Here is a 19,501-nt window from a genome sequence, read left to right on the forward strand (position 1 = left end):
GCACGTGGGGTGTGCCAGGGCTGGCCAGCCTGGCCCGAGTGCTGGGCTCCAAATGCCTGCTTGAAGTGCAAATCCGCTCAATGGTGCCATAGTGACATCCAGTGCTGGCGCAGACTCCAGGGAACAAGCCATGCTCATATCCAAGAGCTCAGGTTGGCGGGTGGGTCTCTGACCCATAGCAGGTCCCCCAGGTCCTCAGAGGCTGTGATAGAAGCCTTGAAGAGGTTGAGAGCAGGTCTCCTGCCTGATGCCTCCCCAAGGCCCAGGCTGCCCTTGAGGAGGTTGGGGAAGGGTCCAGGGTACCACATGACGGCATGAAGAGAGTCAGCACACCAGTGATTAGAAGAGCAATTAGACAGCAGAAGAGATTGAGGAAGACAGGAAAGCCCCAGCGTGGGTATCTACCACCTTCAAGACCAGTCAGACCAGTCAGTTTGACCAGAACAAGCTCCTCAAAGGAAAAAGAAACAAGATGTGGTGGCACAGCCCAAAGGGAAGACAAGGTGACCTACCATCACAGAGCACATGTCCTAGGCTGGAGGACAGCCAGGGCTTTTGCAGTAGCCCAATGGCTGCCAGGAGACACCAAGACATGTTGTAGATGCAGTGCAAATGTGGAACAGGTCTGAGGACAGACCCTCCCTCCCCATCTTTCAAGCCCCAGATCTCAAAGGCTTTCCTGTAAGATGGGCAGGCTGAAGAAGAAAAACACCCTGTGCCTGGAAGCATTGCATGGAGCAAGCAGGGAGTGGAGGCATGAGAGGGAGTGGCAAAAGGGGGTGCACGGGAACTGCAGGAAAACAGAAAGTGGAAATCAAAAGATGCAAGGAAAGGAACAACAGACTGACAGTGGGAACAACCTTTCCACAGCTCTCCCTGGGTGAGGGACACTGTGCTGGGAAGAGGCTTTGGAAAGAAATATTGGCCCACTGTCACCCAGCGGGAAGCTGCCTTTGGAGGCAGGAGGATCCCACCATGGTTGGTGCCACACCAGTGTCTCACGATGGCCCCGGATGCAGCAAGGATGAAACTTCTTGGAAACCACTGCCAAAAACAAAAGCCTGTTGGTCAGTGTGGCTTGTGCCAGCACACGCCCCTGCACCAGTTGTTCCTCCAGCGGCTTGACGAGAGGTGATGAAGAGCAGTGACAGTCTGCTCTCTCTGGTCTCTCAGCTCAGCCTCCAACTCAGCACAAGAAGGGTCTACGGCCACATCTCCTCAGCAGCCAACTGCCAGATGTCCAGCAGCTGCTGGTGAGGCTGGAGAAGAGCAGGTTGTTGTCCCTACCTGTGACCCAGGAGGGAACAGCCAGGAATGGGTGCCTGCCCTGACGCTGCTGGAGACTTGGAAATGAGCTCGGGCTCTGCCCACCCTAAGGGGACCTCACCCTGCCCTGGACAAGAGGACGTGCTGGGACTTCACCCTGTCGGGCAGGAGGTGGTTCCTTGCCTTCCAGACAGGCACCTGCCTTTGAAGCACTGCAGCTGAACAGCTCCCTGTATTCTCCTTCCCTGCTTGTCTTGAACACTTGCTCAGTCCTTTTACTCAACAGCAGCAGGTCTATGGTAGTCTTCCTGAATTTCTAGCAGGCTCGGGGACCGCCCCTGCCTCCCTCCCTGCTCCCCTGCGTGGCCCTGAGTGCAGGTGCAGTGCACCTCCTCGATAAAGCTGCTCCCGCCAGCCGCAACCGCCCTCTCGTAACAGCATGGGGTGTCAGGAAAGCAGCGTTTGGCATGTGCTTCAATGGAGATGGGAACGGGGGCGTCAGCCTGCAGCTGCAGAGCTGACAGCTTTATAGAGAGGGTGCATTATACCTCCGTGCATCAATGCGCCGGCTGCCCTTGCCCCTCCTAAGCCACTAAGGTGAGCTCCAGTTAGCCAATTCAGAAGCTGCTTTTCGGGGTTGGTTTGGCACTGCTGGGTCTGCCTGGCCCCTGGGTGGCTGTAGTGGGGCAGGTGCTTCCCTAAGCTGAGCGACTGGTCCTCTCCTTAGGTGGGAATCTTGGGCGAGGCATTTGCAGAGCTCCAGGTTATCCTTCCCTTCATTTTGTAGTCGATTTACATGTAGGAGATTTTGACCATGGCAAAGCAAGTGAAATGAATAAAGTACAAAGTTCTGTCAGGTACTAGTCAGACACTGTTGATGCTTTAAGCATGTTAGCCATGTTACAATGGAAAGAAAAGGTGTTTTACATACAGAAATCTACATACATACAACAGCCCGAGACTTCTAGTTTTGTTGTTGTTGCTTAAACAAAGCTACAAGACAATGTTCAGGAACTGACCTTGGACTCTCTCTCCTCCAAGAGGGTCTCCAGCTTCTTTTGTGCAGCACGACCTTCGTGGTCGTCACTGACTATCAGGATGACGTGATTCCAGTTGAAGACTCTCATCATCTCAAACCAGACGTTGGCCTGGTGAGAGTATGGTGGGACTGTGCGCAAAAAGGACAGGTGGATGCTCTGCAAGGAAGAACAAGAGCTCAACATAGACTGGTTGGGTTGTCAGCCAGGGTGCGTCTTGGGGACCGGGAAGGTTTGCAGGGACAGGGCTGGGATCGCAGGGCCAAAGAGGCAGAGCAGCAATTTTTGGTAGACGTCTGGGTGGCACTTTTGGTAGACCTAGGCTCTGGGACCTGCACTTCTTTCTTCTGGCTGGAACTGAACCCTGGATATGATTTTGTACCTCTCTGGTCAATCCAGTGCATGGCAAAGAGGGCTTTTTGCTTTGTGGTCTGTAAATTCACAGTGAAGAAAAGCCTATCCAGCAACGAACTGTCAGCAACATTCAGTGCAAATATAGCCTTTCCTCTTGACTTTTTGAAAATATTACTGACCAACGGACATCAAAAAGAAAATTAATTCCCTTTAGAGAGTGACAAGGAGCAGTTGCAGGTACATGCAGATATATTAGTTATTTGTCACAAGAGAAATTCAGAAAAGCAGTTTTATAATATGCTGTTTGGCTGTTTCTAGGTCAGCCTGTTCTGCAGAGCACACAGGAGGATGCAGCTCTGGACCCATGTCCCGACTAACCTATCCAATTTGGTTAAAGACATCATCATGGTTGGATGATTGAGCAATAGCAATTCCAACCTAATTAAGTACAGCACTCTTAGGGGAACAATTGGACCAAAAGCTGTAGCTGACAGAGAGGTTTCAAAAAATGCAGCTTTTCCAAAATGCCCTAGAGTCAAATATTAGAAAATGAAAGTGCTTATGCTCAGCATGGATGCTCCTTGACAAACCACCTACATGCTGGAGGGAGGCGGAAAAAGGAAAAGGAAAGGACAAAAAAAGAAAGCACCATAATATTTCCTTTTTTAAGGCTGAAATGGTCCTCTGGACCAAACAGGGCTTGTCCAGACCTGCTCATCCAGAGGCTGGACCCAGCATGGGTCAGAAATAGTCCTGAATGGGCCAAAGTAATTCACACTGGAAGGGAAAAGGCATCATGGCCACCATGGTCCTGCTCAGGAGGAACAGGCAGACCAGATAATGCCTTTTCCTCACCCTCGACATGGTGATAAAGTCAAACCAAACCATGCAATATATAGAAAATAGTTCAAAATCCCTGCCACGGTCAGGTCTCTCTGTACTGGGAGAGCTCTGTTCTGCTGCTGCGGCCCAAAACACAGAAACGACAGAGGCAGCAGCAAAAATACCAAAGTACTGGTATCATTTCCTAATTACTGAAGAGACTGAGAAGAACTGTGGATGCTTAATCAAAGGAGGAAACGAACCAGGAGAGCCATAACAAGCATCTCAGAGTTGCAGTTTTGTGTGACTGATACAAACTTTCCCAATTACATGAAGAGCAGGAGAAATGCAGCTCACCCCACAAGCCCAGTACTGAGCAACAGGATCGGGAAGAAGCCCCATAGGGACAAGCAATGGAAGGACAGCTATGGTCTCCACACCAACACGGTGCTCAAGCTCTCTTTGGAGTCAGCAGAGATGCCCAGGGATTTCTAGGTTCAGATGCACAGCTTGGGCCAGGGGCACACAAGATCCCTGAACATTTTTAATCAGTTTAAGGAAATCCAGGGAAAATTAAAATGGAAATGGATAAATGTCAGAGGAGAGGAAAGAAATGAAAAAATCCAGAATAGCTAATAGTAAAAAAAAAAAAAAAAGGCAGAAAAATATAGGCTAAAAAAAATCAAATTGCTAACAAAATTATTTCAATCGCTTTTTTGAAATTAAAACATCTTTGAAATTTCAATATACTGCCTCAAATTATTTTCTAGTTTCCCACCTAGCTTGCAAAAATGCTGTTTAAACTGATTGTGGCTTTCTGAACCTATTTGAACCTATCACTATGTTCAGATGAAGAAATTTTACTGCAAAGTTGTTGGAGAACAACTTCGTTTAACAGTTCAGGCAAATTTGATTTCTGAGGTGGTGTCCAAAGGGCCATAGACTTGCTATGATGATATCTCAGGTCTCAGATTACAGAATTGTAGTTTTTAAAAAGGGTAACAAAGAATAACAAATTTCAAATTCTGAGTCTAGATTTCAGGATAAGCACTCACATTCTGTGCTCAGCCTTTGAAGGACCTGGAACTCCTGAACTTCTCTGCAGGGCCCAAAGATCGGCAGAAAAATGAAAGTGGAGTCCCCCAAAGGTTAACAAGTCCAACTTGTGATGTGCAGAGGCAGTTGGGAATCAGGTTTTGTGTGATTTGGTAACCCCTATCACAGCGTATGCGGTGACTTCTCACAGGTCTCTGCAAATCGCTCCGAAACCCAGCACAGAGCTTTCCTGGCCATGCAGCCCATGGACACATGGGGCCATAACGGAACACATGTGGATGTAATGATTTAGGCATCATAATTATCACATTTTTAGGTAAATTACTGTTATAAAGGCCTGATTTTTTAACACAGCCTATGTGAGGCAACTGTGCATCCATTTCAGCTGCACCGCTCATCAGCACTGTCCCTGATGTACTGCTCCACTCCCCTCAGATCAGGCACACAGAAAAAAATTCTCCTAATTACAAATCAGCAGTTTGCCTTATAAGATGTTTTGCAGGATTCACATAATTTGCTCTCCTCTGAGTGTGCCTGCTGCCTGCTGGGAGGGTTGGGATGTGAGCGTGGGAATTGCTGACAGCAACCCTGAGCTGAGGAGCGGCTTTCTGCAATACCTCCCTATCTTGCCACCAACACCTGAGTGCTCAGCCCTGTGCTTCCGCACCTAATTCTGTTTCTGCAAAAAGTAATACAGGTTGGGAAGGGATCCAGGCTTCCAAGCGGCAGAAATCCATGGAGCTGGGAGTGAGTGTGCTTATGAGGTTGGGGACACGTGCTGGGTGAGGACTCTTAGGAACTGCAAATTATTAGTGGTACTGACTTGGTTGATATGAGTACGTACGAAGAGAAGCTAAGTTTGAGTAGATCATGTGTGTGTGTGTGTATGCATGTGTGAAAGCAAGGACTCTGTGTATGCATAAATGTGAGCGTACACACGCAGAAAGCATGTGTGTGCATGTACCCATGCAGGGAACATGCTTGGGTGCTTGGATAGTTGTGCACAAAGAGTCTGCGCATGGCCACAGCATGCCTGGGGGAGGGTGCGCCTGTGGGTGCCCACCCCACTGATGGAGTTTCTGTACGTAGGGGATGTGCACATGTACAGGGAGCGTGCAGGCATGGCTGTGGGGCCACCAGGCAGCGTGTGTGTGTCCACATAAGGACCTGTACAGAATCACAGAATCATCTAGGTTGGAAAGGACCTTGAAGATCATCTAGTCCAACCGTTAACCTACCCCTGACAGTTCCCAACTACACTGTATTTCTAAGTGCTATGTTGCTTAGAGATAAGCGCTAAGCGCTAGGTCCATGAGGGAAAGGATTGCTATCTTCTTTACCTCTATCTGCCCAAGGACTCATCACAGCTCATGGTCCATGGCTGGTAATGTTTCCTACAGGCTTGAGGAAACAATGTGGGTTTGTTTCATTATCTATGGAAATCATATGGTCAGTCCCCTTTCTAGCAATGCACTCCAGAACTGAGCTGTCTCCGCAGTTTCAAAGAGATTGACAGAGATCCAAATATATAAAGTTCCTGATAATTTAGCAAAAATCATCAGCTGGGTACGAAAAAGAAGCCTTGGTCAGTGTCTCTGTGGAAGGAGCCTGGCTGCTCTGTCCCCTGCTCTGCCCAGCCTGCCCGCCAGCCAGCAGACATGTCGCTGAGCCCCATCAGAAAGCAGCCTGCCCACTGCCCCGCGTGATAGCTGCAGACGTGGGAGGGAGCTGAGACAACTCTGACATAGCTTAGGCATGTGCTGGGAAGGATTTTAGTGGGGGCAGGCACCTGGGGAACTCAGGCACAAATGCATCGTCTGCCTTTCCCTGCAGTGCATGGAGGAAAGGACTTGCCAACCTCTGGGAAATGGCCCAGCACCAGCAGCCTGGTGGAGTGGTGGGCGTGCTCTGTCCTTCTCCCAGCTTGAATCCCAAGACCCTGTGAAAAACTGTCCTCCACTGGGATGAGTGGGCTCCGTCACTGCCATCAGCACAGGCTTCAGTGCACAGAGCCCCTCATCTGCTGTGACGTACTGCAGGCCACCCCTGATGAGGGCTGTGCTGGTCAGCGGGGGCTGTGAAAACCCTTCCTGGGGCAAACATCTCTTTATGTTAACCAGCCTCTCCAGTCACTTCTTGCAGGTGTCAGTGAGAGTCCTGACCCTGATCTTGGTCGAAGGGAATCACTTTTCTCCCCACTTTCAGTGCAGCTTCCCACGCTGACTAATACAGTTTCTCCTGAGTGTTGTTTGCCAGTGAGACCAGTAATAAAAATACCCCTCTCAGTGAGCAGTAACCCCCGGGAGGGCATGGAGTGGTTATACTGAGACAAGGAACCAGAGGAAAAAGCCATCCCCAGGCCCAGGCTGGAGAGAGAGGGAGAAAGGGAGAGACAGAGCTCATTTCAACTACCAGGACGAGCTGCTAGACACTGAAATGTCTCTGCAAGTGCAGAATGACTAAACTCCATTTTCCACCTCTTTCAGCAGCAGAGCAGGTGTCAGTTAAGAGCCACCCTCGTTCCTCTGGTGCACTGCCTCTCCGACAGGGGGGTGGTGTGGGGCTCAGCACCTCGGGGCACCCGGCATGTCCCTTCATCCCCATCACATAGGGGTGGTCCCACATGGTGGTGATGAACGGCACCAGACCTTCCCAGCTCTTGAGTTGTGCATTTCCCCATGAGCTTCGCTCTCAATACTCTCAGTGTCATTTCATATTTCTCATGTTGTCAAGACGTCAATGTCATCTCATTTTTCAGCTGAGATGTAAAGGAGATATAAATACCTCCAATGACACATGGGGAACAGAAACACTAAAGCAATAGCCCAGCCTGTCTGTTCAGGGGGCCCAGCATGAGAAGGTCAGAGCATGATTTTTGCAATGCTCAGTCCATGAGCAGTCCATGAAGAGCTCTCCATAGAGATGGACACCACAGCAATGGGTACCGTTCTGCTGCTTTTACTGTGAGACCCTCCTCTCTCTTCCTGCAGTTCCTTGCTCACCTCAGAGGTGACTCTGACTTCAAAGACCCCCTCACCATGCAGGCAGGACTGTGCTGAATGACGTGAGGATCTCGGTGAAGAAACAGGAAATGATTTTGTAAGATGTAGACATAAGGCGGCCAAACAAAGCTTGCCAAGCCAGAGTGCTCAGCTTGATAGCTGCAGAACCGTTTCTAGAACAAATAGTTCTTCGAATACTGGGAGCAATAAAGCTTGCTTCTGTGGGCTATCTTTGTTGAAAGACTGACTATAGCTCGTGGACCACTGTGCTCGACTGGAGATGCTCTGAGAGCATCAAACAGTACTGGGCAAACCTGTCTGTGCTGAGGCCCACACTTTTCTCTCCCCAGCAGCTTAGCCTTGGGAGGACCATAATTAACTCTGAGACTTCAACCCCCTGTAAAATTTAGCTAAAATTGGCTGATGCCTTCAAAACCAATCCGGGGTATACACACAAAGTGATCTTACAAGCTTGTTTCCATAGAAACTAAGCTGAAAGATATAATTTCCTGAATTAAAAAAAAAAAAAAAAAAAGCAAGTTGATCACTGGAAACCAAAAATGTCCTCGTGTTGCACCAGCCAGCCTGTCCTGCATGAGTGTGCAGAGCCTTGCACTGTCCTGTCCCATGCCTTCACGGCCCTTTGCTCTGCTCTCCTCCACTCCACTCCCACCTTTGCTGTCCCCTCCAGCTCCTGCTAGTCCACTATTCAATGTCCTTGCTCCTCTACCCACTCAGTCCCTGCGTTTGCCCCATCTCCTGCCTGCAACTCCCCTCTCTGCAGAGAGCTCGAAGTCCTCCAGCCCCTGGATGCCTTGGTGGGAAGGAGGCTGAGCATGAGGCCAGCCAGGCAGGAGTGCTTGGAGGGCTGAGACCTGCTGTGTGGCCTCCCTGCTGAGTCTCTGCCAGGCATGTGCACCCCACAGCGCTGCACCTGCCCAACGCCCCCAAATACTCTGTGGGGAGCATCTCCCTGCCACTGCAGTGAGTTGGCACTGCTGCAGTGGGTTGCTCCTCCAGCTTTGAAGTGAGCCATGTGGTTTTTATGAGCCACTTTTGCAGAAAACATGTTTCAAATAGGAAAAAAATGGCTGAAGCAGAGTCTGCTGGGGAAGCTCCCACCCCCTCAGCCTGAGCACACAAATCAGCACAAGGTCATGCTGTGGAAAAGGTGGCCAGTTAGCTTTGGTGAGCATGGCTCTGCTGAGATGAAGCTGGACTGACAGCATACAGGGTCTCCTCTCCCTGCCATCGTGTGCACTGTGACATGGTCCCTCTCAGTGACATTGCTGATCAGACCTATCTCCTCCCCACGGCATCATGAACCAAATTCGCCCTGCAAATTTCCTACCTACTGCCTGCCCTCTCCCTCAGTCTGACAGCTCTGTTATCATCCCTTTCCTTCTGACAGTGCCTGACGGGACCCTTCCAGGGTAGTGCAGGTCCCCAGCCCCTGGCAGCCACTGTTGCTGTCACTGCCGTGGTCTTGGCTTGCTGGTTGTCCTACCATGGTTTTACTCAGTGGGAGATGCCAAGACCTGCTGGTGCTCCAGTCAAGCAGTCCTGCAGGCTGCATTTCTGGGAGCCTCTGCTCCTCCCTCCTGAAATTTGACTTCATTTAGCATGTAGGCGGAGTGACTATTTTTGCACTGAACATTTGCATTTGTGAATATTCACATTTTTCCAAGCAAAGGCCGATTCGTGCTTCAAAACAGGCCTGATCTCACCCACTAAGCTCATGCACTCGGGTGAAAACCTCTACCAAGGCTGCAATGGCATGTGATCTGTCAGGCTCTGCTCAGCTCCTCCTTTAGTAAAAACTAATCCCCAAGTGTCTTTGCAAGACGGGTTGTGAGCGGAGCACCCAGTGGAAGAGCTGGTCAGGGCAGCACCTCATTGCCCAGGACAGGGCATGGCCCCCAGCCCCTGCACATGGCAGGATGTCGTCCAGCCTGGAAGTCTCTGTGTTTCCACAGGGACAGCAGAGAGTGGTTTGAGACACTGGAATCCGAACCTCTTTCTTGAGTGCTGGCTGGACTGAATGTCATTTAGAGCCTCGGGATAACTTGTTAGTCAATTCTATTATGTCCTCTACCAACACCATATAAACCCAGAGAAGTGAACACAATCAAGCAATCTCCAAGCCCCAGAGAGCTCCTGCCTGATGAACAGGCTCCACTAGGATCCTCCTGCCCCTCCGCAGCCCCCTCTCACCCGGGAAGCCCCCAGGACCCCCCAGCTGTCACTAGTGATCAGGGCAGGAGCTAGTTTGTGCATTTGCCTTGGCTGAAGAGCCGCAAGCCCAGCAGCCTGGCAGAGAAACGCTGCAGAAATCGTCCAGCACTATGTAGGTCAACACTGGCAGCTGCGAAAAAATAATGTACCGGGGAATGTGGGAGAGAGGGAGAGGGAGCTGCCGGTTTAACTGGAGAGGATGGATAGACAGACAGACACATAGATAGGCAGGGTCGTGTAGACACCATTAACCCTCCTGACGGGCACTCCTGATTTACACCACATGTATGAGGTACTAGACTAGAAACATGCATCAGTTACCTTATCAGAATATATAGACATGCGTGTTGTCAGACCAATGACAGGGATCCTGTAGAAGCCAGCTGTGTATGATACGGGTGTTGGTGTTAGGTGATCGTTGGGAGCAGGAGGGTGACTAACTAATATTGCATAGACCTGTAGGACAGGATACATGACACAAACATTATTTCACAGGAGCACATCAGCCATCAAGTGTGATTTTTCTTTTTTCCTTTTCTTTTCTGCAATGTTAAACAGCCCCATGTTAACACGATAACGGCATTCAAATAATCAGGAACAGCGAAGCAAGGGCTGCACCGGGGAGCAAGGGGTGCTGTGCCATGGCTCAGGCTGCAGCCCGCGCGGAGGTGATGGGTCTGCTCAGGGTTATATCTTAATGGAAATGCTGTGCCTAGCCACTCTGCTCACTAAACTAATAACTTTCATGGATTACAGATTAAAGGGAAACATCTCCCTTACAGTCACACTGTGTAATGCGATTTCTTTAACCACACATTTAATACTCAGTTGTAATTCCCCTCCGAGGACTATTACAAACAAAGTGGTCAGCTGGGACTGGGAGCAGGAGAAGGAGAGCAGAGCCGCGGAGCAAATCAGCCATCTGGCTCTCAGCGCACAGAGAAAGCTGGAGGGGCCACGGGGGGGGGCGGGAGCCAGGATCTGCCCTCAGCACACCAGAGTGATGGGCGCAGGGGATCTGGGTTCTACTGAAATGGGGAAGGAGGATCTTGGCAAGCTCCTGCTGTTATTACAGGGCTGCGATTCTGGTCTCCAGCAGGATCCTATTTTCTGTCAAACCGAGAGGAAGGAGCTGGGTAATCCCTGGGGGATCCTTTGTTACACTAATGCCCTTTCACAACATAAGGAATGTCCCCAGCTGGTGACAGCTCTCCAGCTAGGGTGAATCAGTGCAAGGACTTTGATGTCTGGGAGGAAATAACACTTCATCCTCCAAGCATCTGCCCAAGCCCCAGGATGTGCTCTGCACCCAGGCTGGAGGGATGGCTTGCTAGGATGGGAGTGGATGAAGCGTGCCTGGGGAAGGGGACCTGGGGGCTGGGTGGGAAGAGGGGAGATCCTGCCTGGTGCTGGGTGGGAGCAAGCTGAGGATGCAGAGTGAGCTGGGGCAGGGGTTGGAGACCTCACCCCGGGAAAAGGGAGGAATTACTGGAGAAGGGGTTGGGGAGGTCACCGGAGGAGGTGGCATTGCCTTGGACAGAGGTGCCCAGTGCCGTGCTGACACGAGGGGTGGGCGAGGACCTGCACCCAGCGGGGCTGGGGCACAGGCCTTGGGGCTGGAGCAGGCACTGGGGGAGAGGCTGGGGCTGTGTGGGGGCCAAGGCTGCGCTGCGCTGCACAGCAGCTGACCGGCAGGAGCCATTTTGCACGCGTGGGCTTCCAGCCCCTCCTCTGCCTCGTGCCAGCGAGCGAGGGCCGCGGGTGGCTGAGCCCCACGCTGGGACCATGGGGCTGAGAGAACCCCTGCTTGTTGCAACAGCACGGCCACCCCCAGCACCCGCAGCCCCCTCTGCACCCCGGCTTATCTGTCCCCCCATGTCCCACCGCTCACGCAGGGAAGTGCCAGCGCCTGCAACCCCGCACCCGCCCGGGGCAATGGGGGGTTTGCCATGGGGACAAGGCCTAGAGGTGACAGGGACACAGGCATCCATCAGCCGGGCTGCTTAAACGGAGCCTCGGCTCAGCGAGGGACCCGACTGAGCCTTCTCCCTGCTCCCTGCCCGGCAGCGGGTATCCTTTACAGCCTGCGTTGCACTTCCTACCCGGCTCTGCCAGCAACCCCAGGGATGTCTCCAGCTCCACGCTGGGAAGCTGAGCTGTGAACGTGCCAGCTCTGCATCTCCGCTGTGCACCTCTGGCCCCTGCAGCTCCCCCCTCCCCGGCTGTGTGTGCCTGGGCACATACACGCATTTATCTGCGTGTGTTGGGGTGCGTGAGGCTCTGTGGTGCAGGGGTTCATACAATTTGTGTGCGTGTTTGTCCCTGTGCGTGGGTCCATGTACACCTTTTGCATGCCCATGGGTGCGTGTGAGGTGGGGGTGGGTTTGTACCTGCCCCTCTGTCCACCTGATGGCCCCGACTGGGGGGAATGGGGCTGGTTATCTGGGCTCGGCACCCAGAGCACACGCAGGGGAGATGGAGGGGCCAGGCCAGAGGCTGCCCAGGGCATCCAGGGCACCCAGACTGCACCCACCACTGCTGCAGAGTCGGGCTGCTCCCTCGTGTGCGCTGCGAGTGACCCACGTAGACAGGAGGGAGGACTGTGCTGCGCCTGTGTGCGCAGGCATGTATGCACAGCACGCTCTGCGTGCGTGTCCCTGCGGGAGCCTGCACACTGCGTCTACGTGTCTGTAATCTCTGTCGCTGTGTCTGTGTCGCGTGTGGCAGCGGGTGTGCTTGTGTGCCTGCTGCACGCCTTGCGGTGTGCGATGGGTGTGCTGCACAGTCATCCGTGTACGACCTGGGGGTGTGCGCAGGTGTGTGTGTGTATACTGGGAGCGCGGGTGCGTGTGCTTGTAGCGCACGCAGGGTGTGTGTCTGTGTGGCAGCATGCGTGCATGTACCTGGTGTAGTGTGTGCTCACGTGTGCCCGTGGATGCATGTGGCACAGCCGGTGTGTTTGCACACTGGTGTGAGTGGTAGAGTGCCCGTGTTTGCACACGTGTGCCCACGGGCGTTCCCACAGCGATACGTGAGCGCACAGTACGTGTGCGTGCGTGGCGCTGCCCATGTCCACGGGGTGCAGCTGCCCACGTGTGCCCACGGCATGTGCACATGTAGCTCTGCGTGTGCCCGCCTGCACCCCTGGTGTGTGTTCATGCATGTTGCTCTCCACACGTGTGGTGTTGGGTGGGCACGTCTGCACACTCACTGTGTGTGCGTGAGCCTGTGTGCGCCCCGGGGTGTGTGCGGGTGTCCATGTGTGCCCCGGGGTGTGTGTAGGGTGCCCGTGTGCACCCTGGGGTGTGTGCGTGTGAGCTCGTGTGCGTGCCGGGGTGTGTGCGCATGCCCATGTGCATCCCAGGGAGCGTGTGGGTGCCCGTGTGCACCCCGGGGTGCATGTGTGAGTCTGTATGTGCCCCAGGGTGTGTGTAGGGTGCCCATGTGCGCCCTGGAGTGTGTGTAGGGTGTCCGTGTGCGCCCCGGGTGTGTGTAGGGTGTTTGTGTGCGCCCTGGGTGTGTGTAGGGTGCCCGTGTGCACGCCGGGGTGTATGCGTGTGAGCCCGTGTGCGTGCCGGGGTGTGTGCGCGTGCCCATGTGCATCCCAGGGAGTGTGTGGGTGCCCGTGTGCACCCCGGGGTGCATGTGTGGGTCCGTATGTGCCCCGGGGTGTGTGTGCGTAAGCCCGCGTGCACCCTGGGGTGTGTGTGGGTGCCCGTGTGCATCCCAGGGTGCTTGTGTGAGCCTGTGTGCGCCCCGGGGTGTGTGCGGGTGCCCGTGTGCGCCCCGCTGTGTGTGCGGGTGCCCGTGCGGCGGAGCGTGCAGCCCGGCCGCGCTTACATAAAGGCTGCAATGCGGGCAGCGGCTCCCCGGGGCCCCGGGCAGGACCCCGCTCGCCGCGGCTCTGCCCGCCCCGAGCCCCGGGGGGGCGGCCGCGGGGGGGGGCCGTGGGGCCGGGGTCGCTGCGCGGCGGCTCGGCGACCTCCGGGGACGGGGCGGGGGTGGGGGGGGGCTGGGGATGGTGCCCGGCGGCGGCGGCGGCGGCGGGGGGCGGGGGGGGCAGTCGCCGGCCCGGGGTACCTGGCTGGAGATGAGGTCCTCGCAGACGGAGAGGGCCATCTGGATGGCGTTGGGCTTGTGCGTGACCGAGGTGGCGTTGAGCTGGAGCTTCCAGGTGCCGTGCCGCTTGTTGGCCTGGTTCACCGCCTCGCGGAAGATCTGCTCGTGCTTCTTGGTGCTCAGCACCGCGCCGATGTTGACGATCTTGGGGTCGCAGCCGGCGCGGGCGAAGGAGGAGGAGAAGAGCAGGGCGAGCAGCAGCAGCCGCATGGTGCTCATCCACGGGCGGCCCGGAGCCCGCCGGGCCCCCCCCCCCGCCCGCGCCCCGCCGCCCGGGGGCCGCCCGCCCCGCTCAGCGCGGACCCATGCGGGGGCCCGGCCCGGCGCGGGGCGCTCTCCCTGGTGCTGAACCGCCCGTTCCGCGCCGCTCCGCGCCGCTCCGCCCGCCGCCGGCTCCTCCCGCGCCGCCGGCCCCGCGCTGCCGCAGCGCCCTCCCCCCGGCCCGCCCCCGGCCCCGCGGAGCGCGGGCGGGACCCCCGCCGGCCCCGGTCGCTGCGGCAGTGCCCCCCCCGCCCCAGCTGCGGTGGTCCCCGCGCACACGCGTTGCCCCGCGGTCCTGCCGCTGCCGTGCGGGGTGCCCGGGGGTTGAGGGGGGGCTGCGGTCTGGCTCCCGCACCGCGAGGAAGCGTGGCTGGGGCCGAGCCTCCGGCCGCGGTGGAGTCTCCTGGGGGTCCCCCCCCTCCATCCTTTTCGCCCCATTCGGGGTCTGGGCATTCCCCTCGCTTTGGGAGGCATCATCACACCAGAGACTGGGTGAACCAAGGTCTTCTCCAGGCGTAATCACACCAGGCTGGGGGTAAACCAGGGTCTCCAGGATTTGTTCTCCGGAACAAATATTCCCAGTTACGCAGCACCTCTGAGCAATGCGCTCCCCCAGCCCTGGCCGGGGAGAGTTACAGGAATGCCACCAGGGTCTGTGTCCACCCTAGTGCTGGAGAATCCTCCCTTGACCAACACTCCTCTTGGGCAGAGGTGTTGAGCAGATGCTCAGCCTGGTTCCTTGGCTTCACTCTGTCCCTCCAGACAGAGCCACCACTCTTCCAGACATTAGCTCACAGGGCAACCAGCCATTTTCCTCCATTAAATTCACCACATTACACCAGGATATGGCCTTAAGATTTGTCTGCCGAGGACATTTCTTGGGGGTCTCTTTATGTCTCTGCCCCTGGGCTACCATTAGACTTCCCAAAGGACATGGAGACACAGCGGCTAGTGGCCAACACCTGGAGGACAGTCCAGCTCCATGGCTGAAAGGAATTGAGTTTCACGCCTGGACAATGTCTCTCCTATTCCAGGGCCAGAGGGGTGAGATGGCCAGAACGGCCCATTGCTCCCCAGAGCTGCCACTTTGATCTTTTGGAAAAAACAAAGAGGTTGCAGATAGCGATGGGGTGTTGCTTTGTAACTGCATGGGACAAATGCCATCAGCCAGCCCACTGTATGCCAGCCAAGAAGAGAGCAGGCTGAGCACTGCAGAAGAAAAATCACCAGAGATATTTTTACATCAGCCATTTCTAGGGTATTGCCGCAGCCCACCTCTGTGCTTGCTTGCAACGTGAGTTGAAGCAGAATTTTCTTCCCCCAGCGCAAATTTTCTCACTGGCATCTCTGAAGTGCAAGTTGCCATGGAAACCATTTTGTCTGTGTCCCACGTTGCCCACATGCACTCGGAAGAAGCTGCAGAAGCAAAATGGCCGTTGTGTAATGCCGCAGGGTCTCAGCATATGAGGCGCTTGTGTGCTACACAGCACCCTTCCAGCTATGAGACCCTCTCAGAGAAACTGCGGACAATTGCTTGAGAAAGCAATGAAACTCATGGAGGTTATGACGCACTCTGCGAGAGAAGGAAAGCGGCCCCACCTCACCTTAACTCTTGCAGTGCTTTGCGTGGAGCTCCACACCGATCCTGCTGTGCTCTCAGCACAGACTTCCAGGCATGCTTCACCCTCTTCCGTGTCACTGTGTCATTCCTTCTCCTCCATGCACAGAGAGGACGGCCTCGCTCTACTCATGTGGTGCGGTTCTGTCCACCCCGAGAAGCCCAAGTGCTTGTCTTGAAGGGACAAAGGGTGCAAGTTAAAGAGAGTTGCATCTATACCCTTAGACTGCATACATTTGACTTCATCCCGTCCTCTGCCTACTGGGTGCGTTTGTAGTAGGTTGTTTGGGAAGAAACCGTTTTGGAGTGGGCTATACAGACCCGGACCCTGGCGGGTGTGATGGCGGTAGAATAATAAAGGCAAGACCTGGCCACAGCAGGGGACTTAGCAGAGAAGATGAAGGAAAAAGGCAGGCTTTGAAATATTATTTGGCTTGCTCACATTGGAGTACAAAAGGTCTTTCCTCCTTATTATCTGGAGTTCCCTATCAAGACGAAAAAGAGTGCAGTTACTGAGCCCCTCCTCTGTCACCCAGGAGTCTAGGACAGTCATACTCAGGAGCCAGGGTTCTTCTCTCTGTGCCTCCATTCATTATTTGTCTCCAGAGACTCTTGTTCCTGGCACCATTGCTGAGATCTGCAAAATGCCCGCTTCCCTCTCAGGTCATGCCTCCCACTGGGTCGTGTTGTCCTGGCATCAGGAACAGCCCAGATCACAATCTCCGGCAGCCAGGCTCAGCCAGCACAGACGTTGTCACCGTGCGACTTCCACTCTTGCTGTGGCCTCGGGCTCTTTGATCATCTGAAGGCGATGGGTGCACGCAGGGCTTTCCCAGGGTGGAAGCTGTGTAAATGGCAAGTGCAACTGCATCCACCAGCTGATCCTTGTGAGGACTCTGCAGCGAGCAACGGTCTTTGCCGCTGTGTCCTGGCATATCATGGCAACCTTCTTAGCCATGGTTTGGCGCAAGAACGTAACACCGTTGCCTGTTAACAATTAACATGTGTGTAGTGTGATCCTGCTCTTTACGTCTGGCACATTCTGGATGCAGGGCAGTTGGACAAGAGCATGGGATGGATGTTTGTGTGGTGTCCCGTTGACTGTGAATGGTGTAATTCCTCCCGTGGCCAGAGTAAGTCAGTGTAAAACCTAGAGACTTCAGGGGAGAGGCACTGAACCCAGCTGGAAATTTCATCTGCCTCGGGGTAAGACATCAGTCCCAGTGGGGGAAAAGATAATATGGAATTTCAGAAAAGAGGAAATCAAGCATTAGGAATATGCAATTTGTGCCAGTCGTCATGGGGTTGCCAAGCAAACTAAATTCTTCTTCTGACAAAGTTAAAATTTACTTGATAGCAGTAACTGCACAGCTATAACACAGACTATGGAAATGCTTTTTATGTACAGCTTCAAGATGTAAGAGTCGTTCATCTAAGGTATAAAATTAAGTAAAGCACATACTGAGTGGCCATGGCGGATCTTGAAGAGCAGTTGTTAGTGAAGAACTGCAATGATGTAGGTATTCCTACAGGTATGAAAGGATTTGCAGTGTGGTTGATAATTCAGTATTTCTGCCATTGCTCTGGAAGCAATCACTGATGATAAAATCTGTGAGATAGCAAATAATGATGCTAAATAATGTGGATTGTTTGATAAACAGAGTACTGAAATGTATTTTAAGACCATCAATGCAGAGCCTTCTAAGTAGAAGCAAGTATTGTTGGTCCTGCCCTTAGGACAGGACTGCGGATGTAGTGGAAACATTGACTGGAAAGGTCTTTAATAGTGACCAGGGGTTCAGAGATCATGAACTTTAAAACATAAAGGAGCCAGTGTTGTCCTCGGATGTGCTCCTGAGGGGTCAAAGCAGCAGCTGGCAATGACTTGAACCTCTGTACAAAGCACTGGGGAATCCTGTCTGGGAAGGCTGCCCACAGATCTGGGGATCACATTCTTTACAAAGAGGCTGAAAAAGCAGAGAAAATGTCCACTGAGAATATTTGGAGAAAAACTCCTGATGAGCTGCTACAGAGAGGTGAGAGTGACTGAAGTCGAAGCGTGCTGCCTGCGGTGTGGGGCGTTGTCTCCAGGAGCAATGACAGACGAGTGCCTCCACGGGGATGCTTTCCCCAGGGGCTCTCAGCACTGGGGAAGCTGTTTGCAGGGTCAGTGCAAGTCAGCTCCAGTACAGCTGGGTAGGAAGGGCGGTGAATTTGGAAGAAGACAACTCTCTCCTCCTCACATTGTCTCCATGCCAGGACCAGAGCCTCCTGCCAGTTTCATCACATCTCCTGTTCCTGCTGCTCGGGTATCTGGACACCTCCCAAGGGAGTCCCTTGCCCAGTACCCTGCAGGCAGAGGAAACCAGCCTTTGGTGGCTTTCTGCCATGCGACCAATACAAGGATGGCCTGGGACAGGGATGAAGAAGGGCACTAAACCCCAGTCTGAGGGGGAGGTAGGCAGTGGGTGGTGGCGGACAGTAGTCAGGGACAATGGAGAAGGAAGGGGGTGGAGGGCACCCCCCCTGCAGCTCCTCACCACCTGCCTGGAGACTGGTGCGGTGGTTCCCCACTGTCAGTCCACTGGAGGATGTGATTTGTGTGAGCAGCTGGGACACAGCGGGGGGACACCCTTGTCATGGTGTCAGCCATCCAGCCGGACTGACAGGCAATGGTTGGTGTCTGCAGAGAGTAAGGTGCCCAAGGGCATTATTTCTAAGGTGTGGGAGCTGCAGGGAGCAACGGGGTGGAGAACAAGGTGAAAGTGTCTGAGCAGCCGTTTGGCCTGAGCTGTTGTTGTTGTACGTTCTGGCCCTGTCTCCACCTCTTTTCCTGATGATATCCAGGATGGACTCCAGTCCCGCAGCAGGTCTTGTGCTGTCCCTAAATGCTTTCCCATCTGAGAGGGACTCAACCGACCCTACTGTGCAACTCAGATGTGGCTGGTGGAGTCACCAGGCAGCACAGCTTCCTGCTCCAGCGCTGTGCAGCACAAAGCGGCCATGCTATGGGCATCTGTGTTGTCGTTACTCAGCTCTCCCCACAGGACATGAGATCTAGGGCTCTAAGGGCCTTTGTCACCCTCCCAAGCACAGTGTACATCACCTCTGGAGTCCCTGTCATCAAAGAAAGAAGCTGCAGCATCATTCTATGCCAAGTGATGAGAATTGAGGTATCTCTCCCCCTCCTCTATCAGGTTACTGCATCACTGCATCACCCATGCACAGGAGCATTCCCACCATCCACCAGTGCTTTGCCTTCGTCCAAGACAGCTGTGCATTCACAGGGCTGGGGGAAGTTAAAACAAGAAGACAGCAGGTAGACTGGCTTTTGGATACCAAGAGGTTCCTGAGCAGGCAGGGAGATATTCAGGCAACTGGTAAGAGATGGGACATGAAACATCAATGGCCAGAGGCAAAGATGGTGAGAAACGCAAAAATAGCTTCTGTAAAATCAGGAAGAATGGAATGCACAGAAACACACAGTCAGATGTGCAATAGGAGTGAGTGGGAAGTTCCACCAGAATAATTTTCTAAGGAAAAACCAGCAATCACATGTTTGGAATGCTCTGTAGGGAAACTTTCATTTTGACAAAAATCCAATTTTCTGCTGGAAAACCATCCAAGAGGTGGCTGGGCTTCAGCTGCCTGCACATCATGTCCCAGGAGATGGGAAAACTTGTCCTCAGGGACTTCCAGCTCACTGGGACTGCTGCATAGCAGAGGCTGGA

General features: G+C 53.9%; 1 protein-coding gene across 13 annotated transcripts in view; it reads right to left on the bottom strand.

The window, feature by feature from the left end:
- Positions 1 to 14,202, bottom strand: part of GRIN1 (glutamate ionotropic receptor NMDA type subunit 1) — a 40,731-nt gene extending 26,529 nt beyond the window's left edge. For 4 of the 13 annotated variants that reach the window (XM_074845983.1, XM_074845982.1, XM_074845981.1 and 1 more), the window contains exons 1-3: positions 13,853 to 14,200; positions 10,094 to 10,228; positions 2,286 to 2,462 (exon numbers count right to left, since the gene is read on the bottom strand). In XM_074845983.1, coding sequence (XP_074702084.1) covers positions 2,286 to 2,462; positions 10,094 to 10,228; positions 13,853 to 14,110 — 570 coding nt within the window. In that variant the 5' untranslated portion in view covers positions 14,111 to 14,200. Of the gene's footprint in view, positions 1 to 2,285; positions 2,463 to 10,093; positions 10,229 to 13,852 lie in introns of all 13 variants that reach the window. The other 9 variants (XM_074845986.1, XM_074845990.1, XM_074845991.1 and 6 more) reach the window with 4 other exon arrangements.
- Positions 14,203 to 19,501: the final 5,299 nt, after the last annotated feature.

The sequence above is a fragment of the Strix aluco genome, chromosome 20 (genome assembly GCF_031877795.1).
Source record: "Strix aluco isolate bStrAlu1 chromosome 20, bStrAlu1.hap1, whole genome shotgun sequence".
Classification (NCBI taxonomy): domain Eukaryota; kingdom Metazoa; phylum Chordata; class Aves; order Strigiformes; family Strigidae; genus Strix; species Strix aluco.